At 47.9% G+C, this 21,588-nt stretch overlaps 1 protein-coding gene across 4 annotated transcripts; it reads right to left on the bottom strand.

The window, feature by feature from the left end:
* Positions 1-206: 206 nt before the first annotated feature.
* Apol7b (apolipoprotein L 7b) lies at positions 207-19,689 on the bottom strand. Of its 4 annotated transcripts, none has more exons than XM_006241935.5 (6): positions 18,625-19,689; positions 8,837-8,938; positions 6,335-6,461; positions 5,719-5,823; positions 4,272-4,328; positions 207-3,334 (listed from the first exon to the last, which is right to left on the bottom strand). In XM_006241935.5, the coding sequence occupies exons 2-6, from the start codon at positions 8,847-8,849 to the stop codon at positions 2,482-2,484; spliced, it is 1,155 nt and encodes a 384-aa protein (XP_006241997.1). In that variant the 5' UTR covers positions 8,850-8,938; positions 18,625-19,689; the 3' UTR covers positions 207-2,481. The 4 variants fall into 4 exon arrangements, with proteins under 4 accessions (XP_006241997.1, XP_006241996.1, XP_038935503.1 ...); XM_006241934.5 differs by lacking the exon at positions 18,625-19,689 and adding an exon at positions 11,472-11,591; XM_039079575.2 differs by lacking the exon at positions 4,272-4,328.
* Between the last annotated feature and the right edge of the window lie 1,899 nt (positions 19,690-21,588).

The following is a 21,588-nucleotide window of genomic DNA, read 5'->3' as shown; positions in this document are numbered from 1 at the left end:
GCCCCTGTTCTCTCATCCCTTCCACCCCCCTTCCATGTGCTCATGGCCTCTACTTCTCTCTCTCTCTCTCTCTCTCTCTCTCTCTCTCTCTCTCTCTCTCTCTCTCTCTGCCTCCGTCTCTCTGCCTCTGTCTCTGTCTCTCTGCCTCTGTCTCTGTCTCTGTCTCTCTCTCTCTCTCTCCCTCCCTCCCTCCCTCTACTGCCCTCTTGACTCCTCTCCCAATGCCTTAAATAAACTCCCTTCTATACTATACCATTGTGTGGCAGGTCCCTCTATGGGAAGGGATTGCCTCCACAGGTCGTTCCCCCATACCTGACTACACCTGTATAAAACATACCCCCCATATTTTTTTATAAAAACATCAGGGATAACACATCTGGATCAACACAAGCCTCTAATCCAGATCTTGAGGCACAGTGACTGTGCATATAAAAACATAGAGTGAAAAGGACGTTGGAAAGGGAACATTGCCACCTATATAATGGACAGCTTTGACTAAGCACGTGTCATGGACAGCCGTCTGCCATGCTGTGTGCAGTTCTTTCTTCCCTTTACGGGCTGAGGAGTCACAGATCATCGTGAGGACCTCCTAGTCTCTCACGCAGGTCAGGACACCCTCAAAAAGCCTGAAGCGAATGCAGTGCCTGTGCAGGGGAGCAGCTGCAGGCACAATCTTTGTTGCCTGTCACTTGTGTTCGTTGTCACAGACCTGGTCACAGTGGCTGCTCCTCCACACTCTCCTCCCTTTCTGCCCATCCCTTCTGTCCCTTTCAGGGGCCTCTCCTCATCTCTGAGCTTCTCCTGGTCTCTTTCCTGGACACCTAAAGTGGTTATTCATACAAAGGGCTATGGTATAGAAGTTTCCAGGACATGAGAGCCTTCAAGAGTTCATTGACAAAGGCACAGGGTTTCACAAAAACAATGTCCTAAAGGGCCAGGCCGAGAGGTTCTGGAGGGAGTATAGGGGTTCAAGGTCCAGGAAGGGGTAGAGCCTGGTGATAGCTCTTGGGTTGGTCACTGGAGAGATGCTGAAGAGCTGGCACAGGGTTCACTAGTGTTCACACATGGGCCCACCAGGAGAACTAGGGTTCACTAGTGTTCACACATGGGCTCACCAGGAGAACTAGGGTTCACTAGTGTTCACACATGGGCCCACCAGGAGAACTAGGGTTTACTAGTGTTCACGCATGGGTTCAACAGGAGAGGGGACTCAATGAACTTGGACACTGAGGTGCAAGCTGCTAGGTAGCCCTAGGTGTAGGGAGTTTTCTTCCCCAGTTCATCCAGGAGGCCATCCTGTCCCTGCATGTGCACCACAGAAGAGGCTGACTCCACACCATGCTCTCACTTAGTCACATACCCAGCCCAAAGGGAGGACAGACGGACTGTGGAACACAAGAGTCTTTCTCTAATGGACAAGACCTAGACACCTCACAGTTCGTTCCTTAGTCTCCATTTGCCAGAACACAGGAAGGAGGCCACCTGAGGTGCCATGATGCAGGGGACACTGTGCACTGTAGTGCAGTCTCAGGGGAGCCTCAGCCATCAGAAGTGCAACAAGGAGGAGGAAAAGGCCCACGTGGAAATCTCAAATGTTCCTCTTAAAGCACAATAAAGAAGATGATTTTTGAAAGAGATGTTAAAATTGGGAGGGAATTATCAACTGACTATAGTTAACAATCCAGAAAATACGATATTACTTGCACAAAGCACACAAAGCATGTCTGGGTCAGCGCTCACAAATTTATTCTTCAGAAATCATGAATCAAGTGTAGCCGTTTTCCTGTCCATCTCGGCAGATCTCTTCCAATTACAGCAGATTTTAAACATCAATAGTCATTAAAGCTTATGATTTTCCCAGGAGTCTGGTAGCAGAGAGAGGAACTCACCAGTCATATCCTGTCACTCTCCTTCCATAGCATCCATGGTGACATGTAGGGCTTGTGATGACTGGACAGTTGGTATTCCCAGCATCCTCTCTGTCTAGTCTTGAGCATTTCACCCACAGGACCCACAACCAAGAACAGGAAATGATGTTCACAGTCAGAGTCTGATTGTAAGATTGAGAAATATTTGAAAAGCACACTTTAGGCAAAAGAAGGAAAGAGGAGGTCTCTGTGCCACCAATCAAAAAGCAGTGGGAAGATTGACAGCTCAGTGGACAATGAGGACGGTGACCTCAGCTGGGAGAAGTGTGGTGGGCACAACTCAGGAGCAGCCATGCTATGGCTTAGTCAGGACTCCCCAGCATGGGAGCTTGGTTTAGTTGGGAAGTTGGGAGGCTGATGGATCTAAGAGCTGGAGTCTGGTTGGAGGTCATGAGACTGTCCCATTTGTGTTCTGACTTCCTGTAGCTTAGTGTGCCCTCTCCCTTTAGCAGGAACTGCCTTAAAAGGAATACAGTCGGGGGCTCCCATGTGTTCATGGCTCTGTCCAGCACACTCCCTCCCAGTCCTCTGAGCTGCACTGAAGAAGAAGAGGTCACTGAGTCAGGCTGTCGTGAACCTGGTTGAGCTCCTGCAGCTTCTGCTCCAGGTCCCGAGCCTGCCGTCGCAGCTCTGCAGCTGACACTGACTTAGCTCCCTCATGCAAATGCTTTGAGTCTTCCACAAGCCTGACCACATCCATCAGGAGGAAAAGACCTACAGTGGCTGCACCTATGATCCGGGCTTCTTTGGTCATTGCCAGAGCTGTACCTCCAAAGGCTTTCTGCACCTGTCCAGTGGTTTGGGTTGATGTCTTCCCTGTGGTCATGAGACGCTTGGCATTAGTTGCTAGGTGAGGGTTGGCTTTGGCCAGCTGAATGGCATTCATGTTCTTCTGGATGGCTTGTATGTTCTGGATGGAATTTGTAGATAAAGAAGCAAGTCTGGGGCCACTCTGCTCCAAAACTTCTTTCATCCTGTTCATCGTGTCTTTGGTTGGCACCAGCTTGCTGGCTTCAGCTTCAGCAGACGCCAGGCTTACCTTCTCCACAATGCTTGTGGAAACACTAGTCACAGCCGCTGCTGCTCCCAGCCCCATGCCAGTGGCTGACAGTGCCAGACTGACTCCTGCTGTCACAGGTGCCAGAGCCAGGCCAAGGATTGTGAGGACTCCAGACACAGCACTGCTGGAGCTGGCCACCACCTGTGAGACGGTGCAGTCCCTGTGCACCTTGTCAACCTTGTCTGCCAGGGCGTGGAGCTTCTTGATGTGCTTCTCGAGCTCCAGCCTCACCTGAGGATAAGCCTCCAAGAACCTTTCCTTGTCATTTTGGAGTTGGTCTTCATCTTCTGTATCAGAGTCAGCTGTATTCCCACCAAGAGCCTCCCTCAAGGCATCTTCCTCTTTCCTGTAACGGGAGAGCTGAGCTGAGTGAGGAAGACAGCTTGTAAAGTAAGATCTGTGCTGTGGAAACCACAGAGCATTCACGCTGAAGCACAGAATGTTACAACTCTATAAGCTCTTCCTTACCATGATGCACATGCTCGACAAGCCATGCCATTCTCAGTTCCTAAGGACCAATGAATTCAAAACCATCTATAATTGACCTTCAATTTTTTACCTTATGTATATGAGTGCTTCCTGCATTGTGCCTGGGTACCATATTCACCAGTGGGGGCCCGTGGAGGACAGAGGAAGGAAGGCATCGGATTCCTAGGACTGGAGTTCCAACAGTTCTGAGCCATTGTGAGGGGGCTGGGCACTGACTGACTCAGTCATCTGGAAGAGCAGCCTGTGCTCCTCATCACTGAGCTGCCTCTCTAGGGTACCCTCCAGCACACCCTGTTATTGCTAAACATTCAATAAAGGAGCCTTCCCCTCAAGGTCAGTGTCATCACTACCAAAGTACTTCTCTCTAGGAACTCAATACAAAGAGAAGTTAGAGGAAAAAAAAATAACCCTTTCATTTAGGGAATGTTAGTGTTCACTGAAGAGTTCACTTCCCTCAAGAATAGCAGTCTCTGGACCTCAGCTTCTGAGACCTGCCCTGTGTATCCTACAATGCCCTGCTGGTCAGGAGTGCCCATGTTTGCTTGGAGTCCTGGACTGTGAGACTCTGAAAATTGCACATCCTTAAGAAAGCAATTATATAGGACATTCTTATATAGGACATTCTTATATAGGGCATTCTTTGAAGCCCGAGGTATTTTTGCCTTGCAGTGGTGTGTACTCCTGAGCTGGTGGAAAAGCTCACAGCTAAGATCCATCCACTCAAAACACAGCACATAGATTTCCCTTCCAGCTCTGACTGGAGATAAAGAAACACGAGTGGATTCCATACTCACGTGGGGGATTCCCATTCACAACATGAGCTCTCATCCCCAAGGCATCTCACTGTGCCTCTGTAAGAATTTAAGTAACAGGCAAAATTGAGAATTCAGAAACATGTAGGTTCCTAAGCCCCTCCCACCCCCCAAAGAATTCTCAGCCTGAGAAAGGTGAGGTGTGGTGAGGATTTTTGCTGTCCCTTCTGACCCCAGACCCCAGAGGAAGAAGACACGAAAGGTACTGACTTCCTTGGTGGAAAAAGACCCAGATCACTCATGGGGATGGTGTTTTTGATGAAGGCCCAGCAAACTTCTGGACACTGAAGCTTAGATTGACAAGATGTTTGTTCTTTGGAAAAACTTTGTGTCTTCTAAACTTCTTTCCCAGTATGGATGGGCCTTGGCTTCCCATGACTTTCTTGTGCATCTTGCACTTGTCCTGCCAAGGCTTGGCAGGAATCAGAAGTCAGGTTGTGCGAACACCCTACCTTTGATGCTTAACCTCCACCAGGTTCCCATGTCTGGTATTTAGGGAGGGGCGTTGGCCTTGGCTTTCCTCAGGAGGAACCCCATGAGGTCAGCTTCACAATGGCCCCTCTCTGCTCTCTACTACCTGTCACTCTGCTCCTCTGTGGTAAGTCTCCAGCTGAACGGATATCCAGAATTGTTCTGTCTCTTTGTCTTAGAGCTGTAGTCCTGAACAGTGTCCGTCTACCTGTGTTAATGTGTGTCAGAATAACTGTTCTTTCCCATGGGAGCTTTCTTGGTGTGTGACACTCCATGTGATCTCTCACATGAGGCACTGTCCTGAGGACAACAGAAGATTCTGCTTAAAGCCCTTCAAGGGACCTGAGGATGTGGCTAGGCTGGTGAGGTGTTTGTCACACAGACAGCAGGACCCGAGTTCAGTCTTCCAGAGGCCACATAGGAAAGCCAGGAGCTGGGCCTGGGCTTGTCATCCCCATGTGGGGACACAGAGTCAGGAAAGTCCTCGTGCTTTCTGTCACCCAGTCTAGTGACAACAATGAGTTCCAGGTAAAGAAAGGCACTGTTATTGTCCTTCATTCAGATTGTATGGTTCTCTTGCAGAAAAAGTGAGTTCAGGTCCCAGCACCCACACTTGGTGGCTCAGCTGTAGGGGATCTGCTGTCCTCTCTGGGCCTTGATGTACTATGTACTTGCTGGTACTATGGGTCAGGGAGCTCACACACACCCTTGCTCACTGTATGTTCTTAAATTCTCCTTCTCCAAATACAGTCACCAGGGTTAGGGACGCAACTCAGTCACTAACACATTAAACATTAACACTGTGACATCATTAAAATAGGTCTGGTAGCAGGTGTTCAGACACACACTTAACTGGCTTGTCGCTGATCCATTCCAACTCTTACACACGGTCCTCTAACCCTGTTCTTTCCCTTCCCATGTAGAGAGAAAAGGCCTCACTGACTCTTTGCCTGAGTACCTCTCTTTCTTGTCCTGAGGGTCACTTTGGAGTTTGTCTTCTTCTTCTCCATCAGAATCTTCAAAGATCTCAGCAAGAGCTTCTCGCAAGGCATCTTCCTCTTCCCTGTAATAGGGGAGACTGATATAGGAAGATTGCTTGTAACATAAACTCACCCACATGCAAAACACACACATGCACACATGCACACACGCACACACATGCACTCACATGTACAGAAACACACTAAAAAACTTTGAAAAGCTAACTTTTGATGAACACCTACTGTGTGCAGGCTGCCTACTGTGTGCTGGCCATATGCTGGACTCCCCACATGTGTTATCTTATTATTCTCACAGTGCCAGTCAATGGTGACCAAATAAAGAAGAAGGTAATAAATTAACTTCCCATGGTCACAGGAACGGCAATGGCAGGAATAATTTTGTTCCCTGTGGCTGCTGCCATTTCCCCTCACCCAGAGGCTCTTCTCTGGTAGAGAACATGGAGAGGGGAATATTTGCTGAGAAGAGACACCCTGAACCCTGAGTACTTGGTCTGTCTGGGGAGAGTATTCCTGCCTAGAAAAAGCCAACCAGGCCTGAATTCTGCTACTGCAGGCGTCCCTCAGGGAGGTGACCTGGACAAACCAACTCCTGCCACAAAATGTCTCCAGGATTCCTCTTCAGTCAGCAGGAGCTGCAGGTCCTCTAGGCTCCTCGTATCCAGGAGGTAGAAAAACACAGTCTCAAGGAAGCATTTCTTCTCTACATGGGAAGGAAATGTATATGGTTAGAGGACTATGCACAAGAGTTTGAATGGGTCAGTGTGTGGGAAACCTGGTTAAGTGTATGTCTGAGCACCTAGCACATGGGGTATTTTAATGTCACTAGTGGTAGGGACTGAGTATGTCCTTAAACTCATTTGTAAAAGCCCTAACCCCGGTGACTGTATTTGGAGACAGAGCCTTTAAGTTCACATAGTAATGAAATTAAGTGAGGGTGTGCATGAGCTCCTGACCTGCTGTGGAGCTCCTGATCTGCTATGGAGCTCCTGACCCGCTGTGGTAATCCCTTACAATACAAGAATAAACTGCCTTCCCTCCTCTTCCCGCTGTTCGTTTTCTCTTTCCCTGTCCCGGTCCCTCTGTCCAGGCACACAGACAGGACATGGGAACTCTCTGCCAAACAGGAAGAAAGTGCTCTCCAGGGCCAACCTGCTGCACTTGGATTGTGGCCATCAGACTCCAGAGCAGTGAGAGGTCTTTTCTTTTTAAGCCATCTGCCCAGTGTTTCTTCACCATGACATGTTGAGGAGACTAATGTCCCTGGGAGGTGTCCTGGTACTTTGCAGGGATTTTCCTTTATTTTTATTTTGTGTATATGAATGTTTCCCTGCATTTATGTGTGCGTACCATGTGCATGCCCAGTGCCCATGGAGGCCATTGGATCCCGTGTAGTGGCAGTTTACAAACTTTTGTGAGCTGACGTGGGTGTTGGGAACTGAACCCAGGTCCTCTGCAGGAGCAGTGAGTGCTCCTAACCACTGAGCCATCCTCCAGCCCCAAATGTGACCTTCGACACAGGAATGGTCAGTTTTCAATCCCGAGTTTCAACTCTACTGGCTTAAATATCTGGGAGTTCAGCAGCCCTTAGCTGGGGGTTGTGAGGGTGCTTCTCTATCTAATCAGAGCATAATGCCTGAGCTAATGAGAGGTTCAAAGACTGAGGGGAGGCACCATGGGAAGTGGGGCCTGCTGGAGTCTGGAGGGCAGTGGGGGTGTGTCTCTGGGGTTGATGAGCATCGTCTTGTCTTGATCATTTTTGTTATTGCTTTGTTTATTTTTTTATATGTTATCTATTTTCTTCTTCTTTTTTTTTTTTGGAGCTGGGGACCGAACCCAGGGCCTTGCGCTTGCTAGGCAAGTGCTCTACCACTGAGCTAAATCCCCAACCACTTTGTTTATTTTTTTATCTGCTGTGATGTGAACTGCCCACCCTTCCTTCCTGCCTCTCTGCATCCCTGGGTGGACCGATCATGCTACGTCGTAAGTAAAATAAATGTCTCCATTAGTTACAACAATGGTACAAGTGAGTAATGCAAGCTTCACAAAGTAATTACAATGGATGGTTGGATGGATGGATGGATGGCCGGATGGATGGATGGATGATGGATGGATGGATGAAGGTTCTATAGAGCTAATAGAAGAATTTAAAAAATAAAATGGAGTGCTGCACTGCATAGTAGTGCATTCATTTAATCCTAGTGCTTGGGAAGCTGAGGCAGGAGGATCTCTATGAGTTGGAAGATAGGCTGGCTATCAGAGTGAGTTTGAGGACAACTGGATCTGGAGCAGGTTGCCTCCAGTCTACACCATGGTGGTTTGAATATGCTTGGCCCATGGGAAGCATACTATTAGGACACGTGACCTGGTTGGAGTAGGCATGGCCTTGTTTGAGGAAGTGAGTCACTGTGGAGGTGGGCTCTGAGGTCCTATGCTCATTCTCCAGCCTTGTATGGAAGGGAGCCTCCTCTTGGGTGGCTGTGGAAGACAGAATCTTCTCCTGGCTGCCTTCAGGTCAAGATGTAGAACTCTCAGCTCCTCCATCACCATGTCTGCCTACCTACTGCCATACTTCCTGCCATGATGATCATGGACCAAACGTCTAAAACTGTAAGCCAGCCCCAATTAAATGTACTTTATAAGATCTGCCTTGGTCACAGTTATCTCTTCACAGCAATGGAAACCCTAAGACACCACTCCCCTGTCTCTTGTTTGTTTGTTTTGTTTTTTCTTCAGAGCTGGGGACCGAACCCAGGGCTTTGCGCTTCCTAGGCAAGCGCTCTACCACTGAGCTAAATCCCCAACTCTCCCCTGTCTCTTAATTCCTCTCTCCCTCTCTCCCTCCCTCTCCCCCCTCCTCCTCACTCTCCTCTTGGCTTCCATTTTTCAGGCTGGGTATTGAGGAGGTGATTCCTGGGAATTTACTCAAGACAAAGTGTGGAAGGGAGCTGCTCTGACCCTGGACTGGGGAACTCTCTCTGCTCCACTCAGGTTTCTCATCTGTATCTTTGACTCCCCAGAAGGAGTTCAGCGCAGAGGCTCTGGCACTCATAGGCTGTGTAGAACAAGACTGCTTACCTGGAGTGCCCATGATAGCTGCTAGGTCTAGGAGTCAGGCAGAGGACTTGACAGGTGTTCCTTCAGCTCACCAGGGTCCAGGCTACAGGAGGAAAAGGCACCCTGTGAGATAGAATGGGGACGGCTTAGTGATCAGGGATCTGGGACGCACAATTCTTTCAACAGTGGCTGCCAAGGACCAAAGAACTTGACCCACAGTTCTTCTGTTTCCCTGGGCTCTGTCACTGCTATTTAAAGAAGTTGGTCTTGTGATCCCAGCCCTGCTGCTCTCTCCCCCTCAAGGCAGAGGACCCTTGTCCTGTTAGGGACATTGAAGAAGGCATCAGGTGAGGACACAGCTGTGGAGAAAGGACTGACTCTCACACAGAAAGAGAGATGAAGAGGAATGTTCTGGTGGCCATCTGCAAGCGGGAACTGTACACACACACACACACACACACACACACACACACACACACACACACACACTTTCTCCCAGTGTAACCCTTGGTCTTGCTGTGTACTGTGAACCTTCCTGCTGGTCAGTCACACGTGAGCCCCTCTGATGAGTGCCCCCTAGATAAGAAGTGTAGGTGAGGGGTTGGGGATTTAGCTCAGTGGTAGAGCGCTTGCCTAGGAAGCACAAGGCCCTGGGTTCGGTCCCCAGCTCCGAAAAAAAGAACCCCCCCCCAAAAAAAAGAAGTGTAGGTGAGCCCTGTCCTGCCTGCTCCTGACCAGCCGAAAGCCCAGGCTGGAGCTTCCCTTTCTGAGGTCTCTAAATGGGGCAGAGGGAGCTTTTCAGCAAACTCTCACCCCTTCAGTGGCTGCTTGGCACCTTCCCTGGGCAAGGAGCCCAGGGCTCAGGACTGCAGGCTCCTCCCTTGAATCTCTAAATTTCTACCCTCCATTCCGCACACACTCCCCCCTGCTGCTGTGTCCTCTACCTTCACCACACCCACCCCAGCTCCCACCACAAGCACCTTCCAGTGCTCTAGGTCAGTGCTCCAGACAGCCCTGAAACACAGCCCGCATCCCAAGAGAGGTCCCACAAGACACCTGCTCCCTGCTGGCTTCTCCAGTCTAGCTCAGGAAGTCAGTGTAGTCTGAATCATCTGAGCCTTGGATCCCTGGTGACAGAAAAGCAAACCCCACTGAATTGCTCAGCTAGGAGGAAAGGCTGATGGGACAATGCCCTCAGACTGATGATTCTGTCAGGTTTCTGAGAATTTCCAGTAATTTCTGTGCCTGTCACTCCTGGTTTCTTCCATCACTCTTTCCTTCTGCACAACATACTCAAAGACCCTCCTCCTACATCTCCAACCCCGACCCTCAGCCAGCCTCCAAGGCCTCACATCCGTCATTCACTTCCTTTTATACAAACGGCTTCTACCTCTCAGCTCCTCTCCCTTATTAACAGTCAGAACCTACTGGAACCTTGTCCTTGGTCCAGGGCCTTCCCTCCATTGCTGCTGCTCCTCCAGACCCAGCAGTCTCTAACCCTTAGGCTATCCTCTCTATTATCCCTGACAACATCAGTCACTTCCAGTTCTAAATCTTAAAGACAGTTTCTTCTTGATACTCCCAGATGTCACTCCCAAGCCTTTTGTCTTTACATAGATGGATCCTGACACTAAAGTCCTGACACTGACCAGGGCTGTCCCCCCACTTCAGTGTGTAGATGTTCTCCTCCTTTGCAGGCTTTCCCTCTTTACTAGCCAATCTGATCCTGCCTCATTCCTAAATTTCCTCAGGTCCACAAGTCACCAGGTCTCTCTTCCTAAAGCTCAGTTCTCCCAAAGTCACAGACCTAGGATTCTCTCTCACATCAACACTTAAGCCATCACTGTACACCACCTTGCCCATCTCACTCCCGACCGCTGCCCTCATGGCCAATTTCCTCCCTAATCCATTCCTGTACCAAGCCACTTCTGGATCTCCTCATGACACCTTCCTCCTACCCACACATAATTCCTTAAACTTAAAACATTCTGACTACAAAACTCAGGCTTATGGGTGTGTCCCAGTTCCCACTTGGGTACACAAGAAAGTCCTGTTCTTCCCACTTATTCCCTACAGTCGATCAGAGGGTAGGTGGCTGCCAGCCACCTGTCAGTTTCTGTCCCAGAACCCTGGTCCAGTCACTCTCTTCTGAACCCTTGATTTCCTCATGAGGTGTGACTCAGAGTGGGGCATTCAGAGACAGGTTGGGTGAGAAAACCCTGGGTCCTTGTGTCTCAGATGCAGCCCTGTCCCCATTTTGCTTCAGTCACAGCACCCTAGAGCCAGCTTTGGGTATCCAGGCCCCAAGAACAGAGAGGCTTGGTCCCCACCCTCCATTCTTTTCTTCCATCTCCCAGTAGACAGAGTGACAGCAGCCATCTGTCTGAGGTCTCCTGGTCACGTCTCAGGCATCCTGGTGCCCAGGCTGAGCCCCTACGGGCTCTATGGTCTCGTCTGAGGAATCTCATCCTGTCTTGTGCTGAGGGCAGATGGAAAAGGTGGAAGGCCATGGCTGCAAGGCCAGCTTTACTGCTCCTGTATGACCTGAAGCAGATGCCAGCCTAGCAGAATTTATCAACAAAGCAGGTGCATAATCTTCCTTCCGAGCGGCTATGGGGGTACGCAGGTGGGAGAGCTTAGCCGTTGCCCAACTCACCAGGAATCTTCAACAGCTGTGTGGATCCAGGGACCATCTGTGCATCCAAGGCACAACCAAGTACCATCTCCTGCTTATGTACCCAAAGAAGGAAATGAAAGAGAAAGTCCCATTTCCAAGGAACTCACCACCAAAACAACACAGGGAACTTGTGGCTTGCTGGATGCTATACCTTCATCCCATGCTCCCTGCTGACCCACTCACAGGAGTGACCTTTGGCCTGTCATTCTAAGTTCTCCTTGGCTGACCCCATTTCAAGTGGGGATCTCCGTAGTCTGTATGTGGAAAAGACCTACTTCTACAGACTAGAGGACCCTCCACAGATCACTTCCTGCACCTCCTGGGCTCTGTTCAGTCCTTTCCTTTCTCACCTGCAGCCTCAGCACCACCCCCATCTCTTGGATCCTGTTGATGGCTTCCTGGGATAGCATGCACAGCATCTGAACATCTGCTTTCGTGGCTTCTCCTTTCAGGAATTCTTGCTATGAACCTTGAACCACTAAGTATCACATTGTCTCGGTAGAATAGGTTCCTACATCTTAAGGCCCTCAGACCTTAGCACAGTTGACTCCATGATGAAAGTATCATTTAGGTCATAAAACTCAGCAGATACTTAAGTTCCACATGAAAAAAAATGAGAACAAAGACCTAGTCCGTCAAAGCCCATAGTTCTGCAAAAATATCTACATGTGTTAACCTGCCCTTTGGTTTCTATAGTTTCATTTCTGGCTAACTCTTCTTGTTAATTGAATTGTGTCAACACAGAATATAGATTTTTGGCTTAACAGCCTCAGAAGAGTACAAGGCTACACTGGGATTCTGAGCACTGTTGTAGTTGCTGGCTGGCTAATAAATACTTTCTATTTGGTCTAATCCATGTGTGGTGGTTTGACTATGCTTAGGCCAGGGAGTGGCACTATTAGGAGGTGTGCCCTTGACAGAGAAAGTATGACACTGTGGGAGTGGGCTTGAGATCCTCCTCCTAGCTCCCTGGAAAACAGTCTTCTCCTTTTTGCCTTCAAAACATGATATAGAACTCTCAACTCCTCCAGCGCCATGTCTGCCTGGATGCTGCCATACTTCCTGCCATGATGATAATGGCCTGACCCTCAGTACCAGTAAGTCAGTTCCAATTAAATGTGTTTTTTTTAATAAGAGTTACCTTGGTCATGGTGGCTCTTTAGAGCAATGGAAACCCTAAGACAGAAGTTAATACCAGAAGTGGGGTATTGCTGTGATAGACCTGACCATGTTTTTGTTTGCGGGAATGTAGACTTGGAGACTTTGGATTTAGAAAGCCATGGAATGCTTTAAGTGGGATTTAATGGGCCATCCTAGTAGGAATATAGAAGACATTGGTGCTGAGGATGATCTGAACTCTGGAGATTTTTCTTATGTTTTGGTGAAGAATGTTGCTGCTTTTTGCCCTTGTCTGAAGAATATGACTGAGGCTAAAGTAAAGAGATTTTGGTTAGTTGCATTGACAAAGGAAGTCTCAGAAAAGTCCAGAATAGACTTTGTCCTCAGGTTCATGTTCATGAAGTGCTTTCTGATCAAGTGTAGCAAGCTTAGAAAGGGAAAATTCAAAATGTATGGTGCAAGCAATAAAAGGGCACCAGGTAGTACAATGGAGCTAAATCCTGTTTTTGAGGCAATAAATGGATTAAGAAGTGGTGACTTCAGGGCAAGAGCCCACCCAGCTAAGCTTATTGTTTGTGTGTTTGCCATTGAACAATTTATATCATGTTAGATGTTATTTTTACTTGGTTATTATATTCAATTGGATTTTTAATCTGGAATGAACTACAATCCAGAAAAAAAGGACACATTTGAATCTGGATCTTGAGGAACAATGTCCATGAAAAGCTTAGTTCCAGGCATGGTGGTACACACTTTAATCCCAGGAGACTGAAGTAAGCAGATCTCTGAGTTCAAGGTGAGTCTACTGAGCAAGTTCCAGGACAGCCAGGCTTAGGCTGTGGCAGAGTTGGAAAATAGAAAGCTGTAATAGATGGGGCTGGGGATTTAGCTTAGTGGTAGAGCGCTTGCCTAGCAAGCGCAAGGCCCTGGGTTCGGTCCCCGGCTCCAAAAAAAGAACCAAAAAAAAAAAAAAAAAAGAAAAAAAAAAGAAAAAAAAAGAAAAAAAGAAAGCTGTAATAGAACAAGGGCGGGGGGAGGGGCATGTTTCAGCTCCAGCAAGCAGCATAACTCAGCAACTTCAGCCATGTGGCTCTGGCTTTAGAGCCACAAATAGAAGGGACTACTGGGACAATTGATATTGGCTGTCTGGAGCTAAGAAATTAGCAGTGATTAAGAAGAGACTAGCATCACTGAGGTGCAATTTTCTGGGAAGTGTTTTCTAAGAGCACAAAGAAGCTGTGTTCCAGAGATAGTCAAGGATGTACCTTGTGCTGCAGATGGACTTGATAATGTGTTTGGGTCACCCAGGTAGTACTGGTTTTGAAGGCATGAAGGCTTCATGGAGAGCAGCTGAGGCTTGGCAGTGTGAGAGCCCATGAGAGGCTATTGGTGAAGCCTAGTTACAATGGAAGACCCTAGTGTCCTGGAGATGCTAGTACCATGGGAAGATCACCAAGAAAGCAGCAGCAGTGAAGTAGAGTCAACCAGAGCCTAGATTGCTATAGAAGGCAGAGCTGGAGAAGTGACCTGAGTCCTTTGGAAGAGCCCAGAGGATCATGTGTGGGTCCCAGACATTGGAACACGAAGTTGTAATGATTAAGTTGCCTTGGAGACCCTGAGTTATTAGAGATGTCAGAGCCGTCTTCCAAGGAAAGCTCCTAGCCGGGAGTGGAACCAACCCAGGAGAAAAGTTTGTTGCTTCTGAATGCCAGATCTGCCCACAGCAGTCAACAGGCATGAAAGTGGCTCAAGATCTGAAGGGAACTTTGCCACTGGTCATGGAGATGCGGAGTTTAAAGTTTGCCCAACTGGTTTTCTGTTTTGATTTGGTCCAGCATTTCCTCACTATGACGTTTCGGAATGGTGATGAACATCCTGTGACGTTGGAGGTATGGATCTACTCTTTGACAGTCAAGTGATTGGATGACTCTCAGAAGAGACTTTTTACTATGAGGACTTTGGAAGTTGGGCTAAACGTATTTTGCATTATGTTATGTTTAGGTATGGCCCCATAGACTCATGTGTTTGAACAGCCTGCGGGAGCCAGGGAGTGGAATGTGATGGTGTGTGTCTGCTTGGCCCAGGGAGTGGCACTAGTAGGAAGAGTAGCCTTGTTGGAGTAGGTGTGTTACTGTGGGCGTGGGCTTTGAGATCCTTCTCCTAGCTGCCTGGGAGACAGTCTTCTCTTGTTTGCCTTCCAAACAAGATGTAGAACTCTCATCTCTCCCAGCCCCATGCCTGCTTAGGACACTGCCATGCTTCCTGCCATGATGATCATGGACTGAACCTCAGAACCAGTAAGCCAGCTCCAAATAAATGTCCTTTATAAGAGTTGCCTTAGTCATGGTGTCTCTTTACAGCAGTGTAAACCCTAACTAAGACACCATGTGTGAGTAGTCTCCTCTAGTGACCATCCCACATTTCTGGAAGCCCCACGGAAGTCCCCAGAGCAGAAAAGAGTTTATTATCCAAGGAGCTCATAGGGTGTGCAAGCTGAGAAGTTCCAGGTTCCTTTAATCAACCCTTGCCTAATGCTTCAGAGGGGTGACACCTCCACCCCTCAAGGAAACAAATGAGAAAGTCGTCTGGTCTGTCATCTCTGGAGGCAGGCCTTCTGTTTAGGACATAGGGGCTGGATATAGCACTCAGGATCTGTGTGAGACGTCGCCAGACTTCCCTGGTCTACTCAAGTATATGAATGTGTGATGGCCGCCTCTGGTTTTCTTTACTGTGTCTCTCTGGGTGTCTGTCTGTGTGTTCCTGCCAGTTCTATTTCTCTGTATTGGCAAGTGGCTTTCTCAGGTGTGAGACCCCATCTCACCCCAACCCTTTCCCATTCCCAGAGCAATTGCTTGTTTCGTTGCTTGACCCCCCGCTCATGAGCAGAATCAGACCTAGTCCCTATGTAGAGGTGGGGAGGGGATGGGTCTCTTATGCAGGGGGGAGGTCTGCCATCTGAGCAGAGTGCACACAGGGAGGAGAAATACTTCCCAAGTCCCACACTGACTCTGCCCCCCCCACCCGCCCACCACCTTCTATAACCAGCCTCAGGGAATGGGAAAAATTCCGCTGGGCAAAAGAGAAGTTCTGCTTCTTCCTCTTTCGTAATTGATTCGCCCTTCCCAACAAGTGATCTGCATAACTGGAGAACTCAAAACGTACTATTCTCTGCAAAAAGTAGAGAAACCACCCTGGGAATCGTGGGGTGAGGGTCACTGCTGGGCCGTGCAACCTGGACAGAATGGGTTGTCCCTTCTGTCCAACACTGACTGACCAAGGGGACTTTAAATAATTTCTGCAGGGTCCTTTTAGGAAGATCGAGAACAGCTGCTGCGAGATTTGCTTTGTCATCCAGTCGGGCCCAGATGGTAGGAAACAGTTAAAGTTAGAAAAACGTAAAGGCTCAGATTGATGATATTGGCTGCAGGCAGCTCAAAAGATGTTTAACAACAGAACCAACTGAGAGACCAGATCCTTTGCATAAACTGAAAGGCACCGTCACCTTCTCTGATGATGAGACACAGTTGAACTTACACATGCCCTGCAAAACTCTGGTGTCCTGCACTGTCAGAAGAAAAATTTCTAGCTGAAAGTCCTGCCTCCAACCAAAATATACAGTGGCACTGTCTCTCAAACTGACAACAAAGATTCCCAGAAGTATAGGTAGAAACCAACACACCAGGACTGGCCCAACACCAAGTTCCTGTAAGTGTTCAATTAACCAGTTCAGCCACCGCATCCAGGTTAAACAATACCCGAGGGGCCTGGAAACACAAAGGGAAATTGCGGTCCACTCTGCCCGGTTCAGGGAGACCAGCATCCTGGTGCCCTGCCAGTCCTCCTGGAACACACCTCTCCTGCCTGTGAAGAAACCTGGGACCTCTGATTCTCATGAATCTGATTCTTCCAGAGACGTAGATGTGCTCTGCCTTGCACCTGAAAGCTACATTCTTCAGCCTCCCATAGAAACAGTTAAAACCACCCATCTTTGCTTTTACATGGACAGAGCCAGAGGGAGGTTACAGCAGGCAACTTACCTGGACCAGGCTGCCTGAAGGATTTAAAATTCTCCAATCCTGTTTGATGAGACACTACATGCTGACCTGCCTGTCTGCCCTTGTGTAGGTGTCTCTCTGGGTTCACACTCTTACAATCTGTAAATGGCATCCGCCTAGCCTCTAAGGCTAAAATAAACTATAAAGGGGCCACCGAGGGACTGCTGCAAGAGCTACAGACCTTGGGCTACAGAATGTCAGCTAAGAAAGCCCAGCTTTGCATACCCAGAGGTTTCCCATCCTGGCTACCAGCTGAGGGGAGGAAAGAGGAGGCTGATTCAGAAGCCACCCTTCAGATCCCTACTCCAAAGAGTAAGAGACAAGTTTGTCCAAGACTTCCTAGGTGTAGCTTGGTATTGCTGCCTCTGGGTCTCAGAGATTGCAGAAATGGCAAGACCTTAGCACCACAGAGGAGTTGTCACCAAGCCCTTAATATGTACTGAGATGAAACAAAACAGCTCTGACATCAGCACCAACCCTAACACTTCCAGATGTCTTCAAACCTTTCCATCTGTTTGTCCACAAAACAAAACATATTACAAAAAGGATTTTAACCCAAACTCTGGGGCCATGAAAACACCCTGTGCCATATCTGTGCAAACAATTGGACTCTGTAGCCTCAGGATGGCCCACCTGTCTAGGGCTATGGTGGCTACCATCAATCTAATAAACAAACACAAAACAACAACAAAATCAAGTTAACTCTGGGTCAGGATCTTATACCCACAGCACCCCACACTGAGGTTGGGCTCTCCTCTGAGGAATCCCAGAATGCTGGGTGTCTAATATTCATGTAATTCAGTACCAGTCCTGCTCTTGGACCACCTTCAAGGTTTCAGAAACCTCCAACCCTGCTACCCTTTCCCCTGATAATAGCACACTTGTCTTCATGCATGACTGTCTTGAGGTGAAAGGTGAAACCAGATATGTGGAGCCCGGAGTACTTGTTTTAACGGAAATAGTTTTAGTCCAAGCCAGGTTCATCAACCCAGAGAGCAGAACTGATCAGTCTGAGCCAGGTTCAGATGGGGAAAGGACAGTTCACCACCATATACACAGACAGTTGCTATGCTTTTACCAGCTCCCAAGTCCACAGTAAGATATCTATCTACCAACCTATGTACTTATCTATCTATCTATCTATCTATCTATCTATCTATCTATCTATCTATCTATCCATCCATCCATCCATCCATCCATCTATCTATCTATCTATCTATCTATCTATCTATCTATCTATCTATCTATCTATCTAGACACCTTCTCTCCTCAGAGGAAAGAACACTAAAAACAAAGAGAAAATCTTGGCTCTCCAAGAGGTAATTTGACTTCCCCACAAACCTGAGTGACCATGTTTTCCAGTTTACAGTGATTGTTGACGGTGTTTCTTCTGATAAATTCCCTTGCTCTGACTGTCCTCCTTATTAGCATGACTTTATCTAGACAGTCAGAGAACGTCACAGTGAGATGCAGGGATGTGAAAGAGTCCACACGAGCTGCAGACTAGCAGGTATGTGGATCCTCTGCAGAGTACAGAATAGACTGGAATGCCCAGAGACACTTGAACAGTCTCAGGGTTGAGCACCAGGTCAGAGCTGTAGACTCACATGGTGAGAGAGTGGAGTAGGGGGTCTCAACTCAAGGCTCATGAACAGGGCCCATCCCACCAGGACATCCTGAAGATCCACTCTAGGATGGCTCAGCTTGACCAGTGGCATGAGAAGAAAGGTCACTCAGGATGGCTGTTACTTAAGAGTTGGGGATGATCTAGAGGTAATTTAAGCCCAAGGAATGTGACCCTGATGGAGTGGGAACCATAAAGTGAAGGAGCCTCAGGAGGGTTGTTTGCATTCCAGCACCTTCTAGTGGAGTGGTCAGTGGCCAATGGGTGACCATTGTGGTCACCAGGTCACAGTCTACTCACTGAAGAAGAGGCTTGGCCACAGAACTACACTCACCTGTCTGCTGGACCCCTTTTGTAGGGGCTGGGATCTTCCAAATGAGTATGTAACTTGGTGTCTTCTAAAATTGTCTTCTACGTGGCCATATAGAAAAACCATCCAGGGCTGCAAAGTACTGAGAAGAGAGTAGGCCATCCTGAGAGCCCCGCGGAACTTCCTGGGTGTGGAAAGACAGCCACTGCTCCCAGATAACCATCGTCTGGCCATCTGTCTTTGCTCATTAGGGAAAATATCATGACCTAGATTACAATTGTCAGTTTCAAGAAGGTTCCAAGTTTTAGAGTCAAACATGGGGATCACTTCTCGGCCTTTGGCCCCTAACCAATTGTAGAGCTGTAAGTAAAGATGACAGATCTCACCCATGAGTGTAATATTTCTGTGTTGAAGCACAGATAACTTTGTCCTCAGTTTGCTGCATGTATAATCATCATCAAAAGCATCATGCACTTTTGCTGAAGGAACACAATAGCTTTGGGATGCCAGCTTAAAACTGGATGAGTGATTGATTCAGAAACACTGGAAATCACAATGAAGGTTTTCTGCTGATGATTGCAGAAGTTGCCAACAAAGATCAGCCAGAGAGAGGACGCAGCAGGGTGTTCAGCAGATTCCTGAGTGGGAGAGAGGAGAAGAGGCAGGTGGTCAAGGATGGGTTATGAAAATCACGTCACAAGGCAGTTCTACAGCATGTGTTAAAGGTACAACTGGTCTACCCACCTATACCCCTGAGTTAAAAGACACAAGAGAGTTGGCCAGGTGTCATGGTTATGTTTCAGCAGAGTCTTGAAACCCACCACACCTGGTTTCTGCAACCAGTGTGGAGGATCACCCCAGATAAATAAATGTCCTGTGATCCAGCCAACACACTTCTGAGAAAATGCATTAAAAAATGAAATCAGAGACACAGGCAGATGTTTGTTCTCCCACGTTCATAGCCACTCCATTGATAACAGTCAAAGGAATGGCCTGGAGCTGTCTCAGCACTGAATAGACAGTAAATTCTGACCCCACACAACCTGATCAAGCCTGGGGACACTAGCATAAATAAACTGAATGTGAAAGGACAAACCCTGCATCCCTTCTTCGTGAGAACTATGGGGAAGTAAGATCCCACAGAGCAGAAGTCAGTAGTGTTTCCACATGTTGTAGAGAGGAATTACCCCATAAGGGTTCACTGTGAGTTCACAAGATAGAGAGCGTTCCTACCTAAATGGTGGAGATATTGCTAAGCAGCAGAAATTCTGCTGAACCTCACATACCACAGAGGTCACAGGAGGAGGCCTCATGTTATTTTACCATAGTTTTGACTCTATATTTTCTTCTTTTAAAACTTTACTTTTGGGGCTGGAGAGATGGCTCAGTGGTTAGGAGCACTGACTGCTCTTCCAGAGGTCCTGAGTTCAAATCCCAGTAACCACATGGTGACTCACAACCATCTGTAATGAGATCTGATACCCTCTTCTGGTGTGCATGAAGACATCAACAGTGTACTTATAAAACTTTATTTTTCTCATACAGCACATTTGTATGCCCCCTTCCCCCTCTTCCCCCAAATCCCCTTCCAACCTCCCCTCTCCCACAGTTGTACTCTTCCTCCATTCCCCTTCAGAAAAGAGCAGCACTCCACCCCCACCAGTGATATAAACTGAACATGGTTTATATGATGCAGTAAGAGTAGCATAAACATACCAAGGCTAGACATAGCAATCCAATAGAAGGAAAAGGGTCCCGGGTTCAGGCAAGAGTTGTAGGCACCCACATTCACCCTGTTAGGAGTCCCCCAAACTCCAAGGTAAACAAGCACAGCATGTATGCAGAGGGCCTAGCCGAGACTCACATAGAGTCTGTAGTTGTTCCTTCAGACCCTGTGAGTCCCTATGAGCCTGCTTAGTTGATTCCATGGACCATGCTCGTCTGATAGCCTAGACCCCTCTGGCTCCTCCAATTATACCCCCCCCCAATTCTCTCTCTGTTCTGTGGAATTTGTTAAGTTCCGCTTAATGTTTTAGTGTGGATCTCTGCATCTGCCCCCATCAGCCTCTCTGATGATGACTGAGGTACCAATTTTGAGTATAGTAGAATAGCATTAAGAATCAGTTCACTGCTTTTTTTTGATTAGTCATACCTGGTTCTACCATAGGTCTCTGAGCTATCTGACTTCCCGTTACTGGCCATGCAAACAGGGCATGGGTTCCCTCTGGTAGTTTCACCTTCAAGGTAGACCAGTCACTGGTTGGCCACTATTCCCATCAACTGGTTGTGGGTTGAAGGGTTTGTGTCTGGATTGGTATCCCAATCCCCCTCTAGGAGCCTCATCTGGTTACAGAAGATGACTGGTTTCAGGCTCCTTATCCTACATTAATAGGAGTCCTAACTAGAGTCACCATCATAGGTTCCATGAAGTTTCCACTGCTCTAGGTTTCCACATCATCCCCTGAATCCCCACCCCCGATTGCAGTGCTCTCTCCCTCTCTCCCTCTATCCCTCACCTGATCTCTCCTGTGTGCTCCCCAACCTGTACCCCCAATCCAACCACAGATCTATTCTACTTCTCATTTCCAGAGAGACTCATGTGTCTACCCAATAGCCCTCCTAATTACTTAGCCTCTTTGGGTCTGTATTGTGTTGTGGTTACCCTTCACAGCTAATATCTACTTAGAAGTGAGTACATATCATGTTTGTCTTTCTGGCTCTGGACTGCCTTGCTCAGGATGACTTTTTTCTACTTTTATCCATTTGCCTGCACGATGTCATTTTTTCCCCTAACAGTCGAGTAAAACTCCTTGTGTAAATGTACCACATTTTGTTTATCCATTCTTTGGTTCAGGGAGATGGAGGTTGTTTCCAGTTTCTGGCTATTATAAATAAAGCCAGTAAATAAACACAGTGGAGTAAATCCACTACTTTTTTTCAGAATCCAAACTTCTCTGGCAAAAATGCAGCCAAAGGGGCTGGAGAGAT

The sequence above is a fragment of the Rattus norvegicus genome, chromosome 7 (genome assembly GCF_036323735.1).
Source record: "Rattus norvegicus strain BN/NHsdMcwi chromosome 7, GRCr8, whole genome shotgun sequence".
In the NCBI taxonomy this organism is placed as follows: Eukaryota; Metazoa; Chordata; class Mammalia; order Rodentia; family Muridae; genus Rattus; species Rattus norvegicus.
Note: the sequence above shows the minus strand (reverse complement) of the source record. Positions and strands in the feature narration are given on the sequence as shown.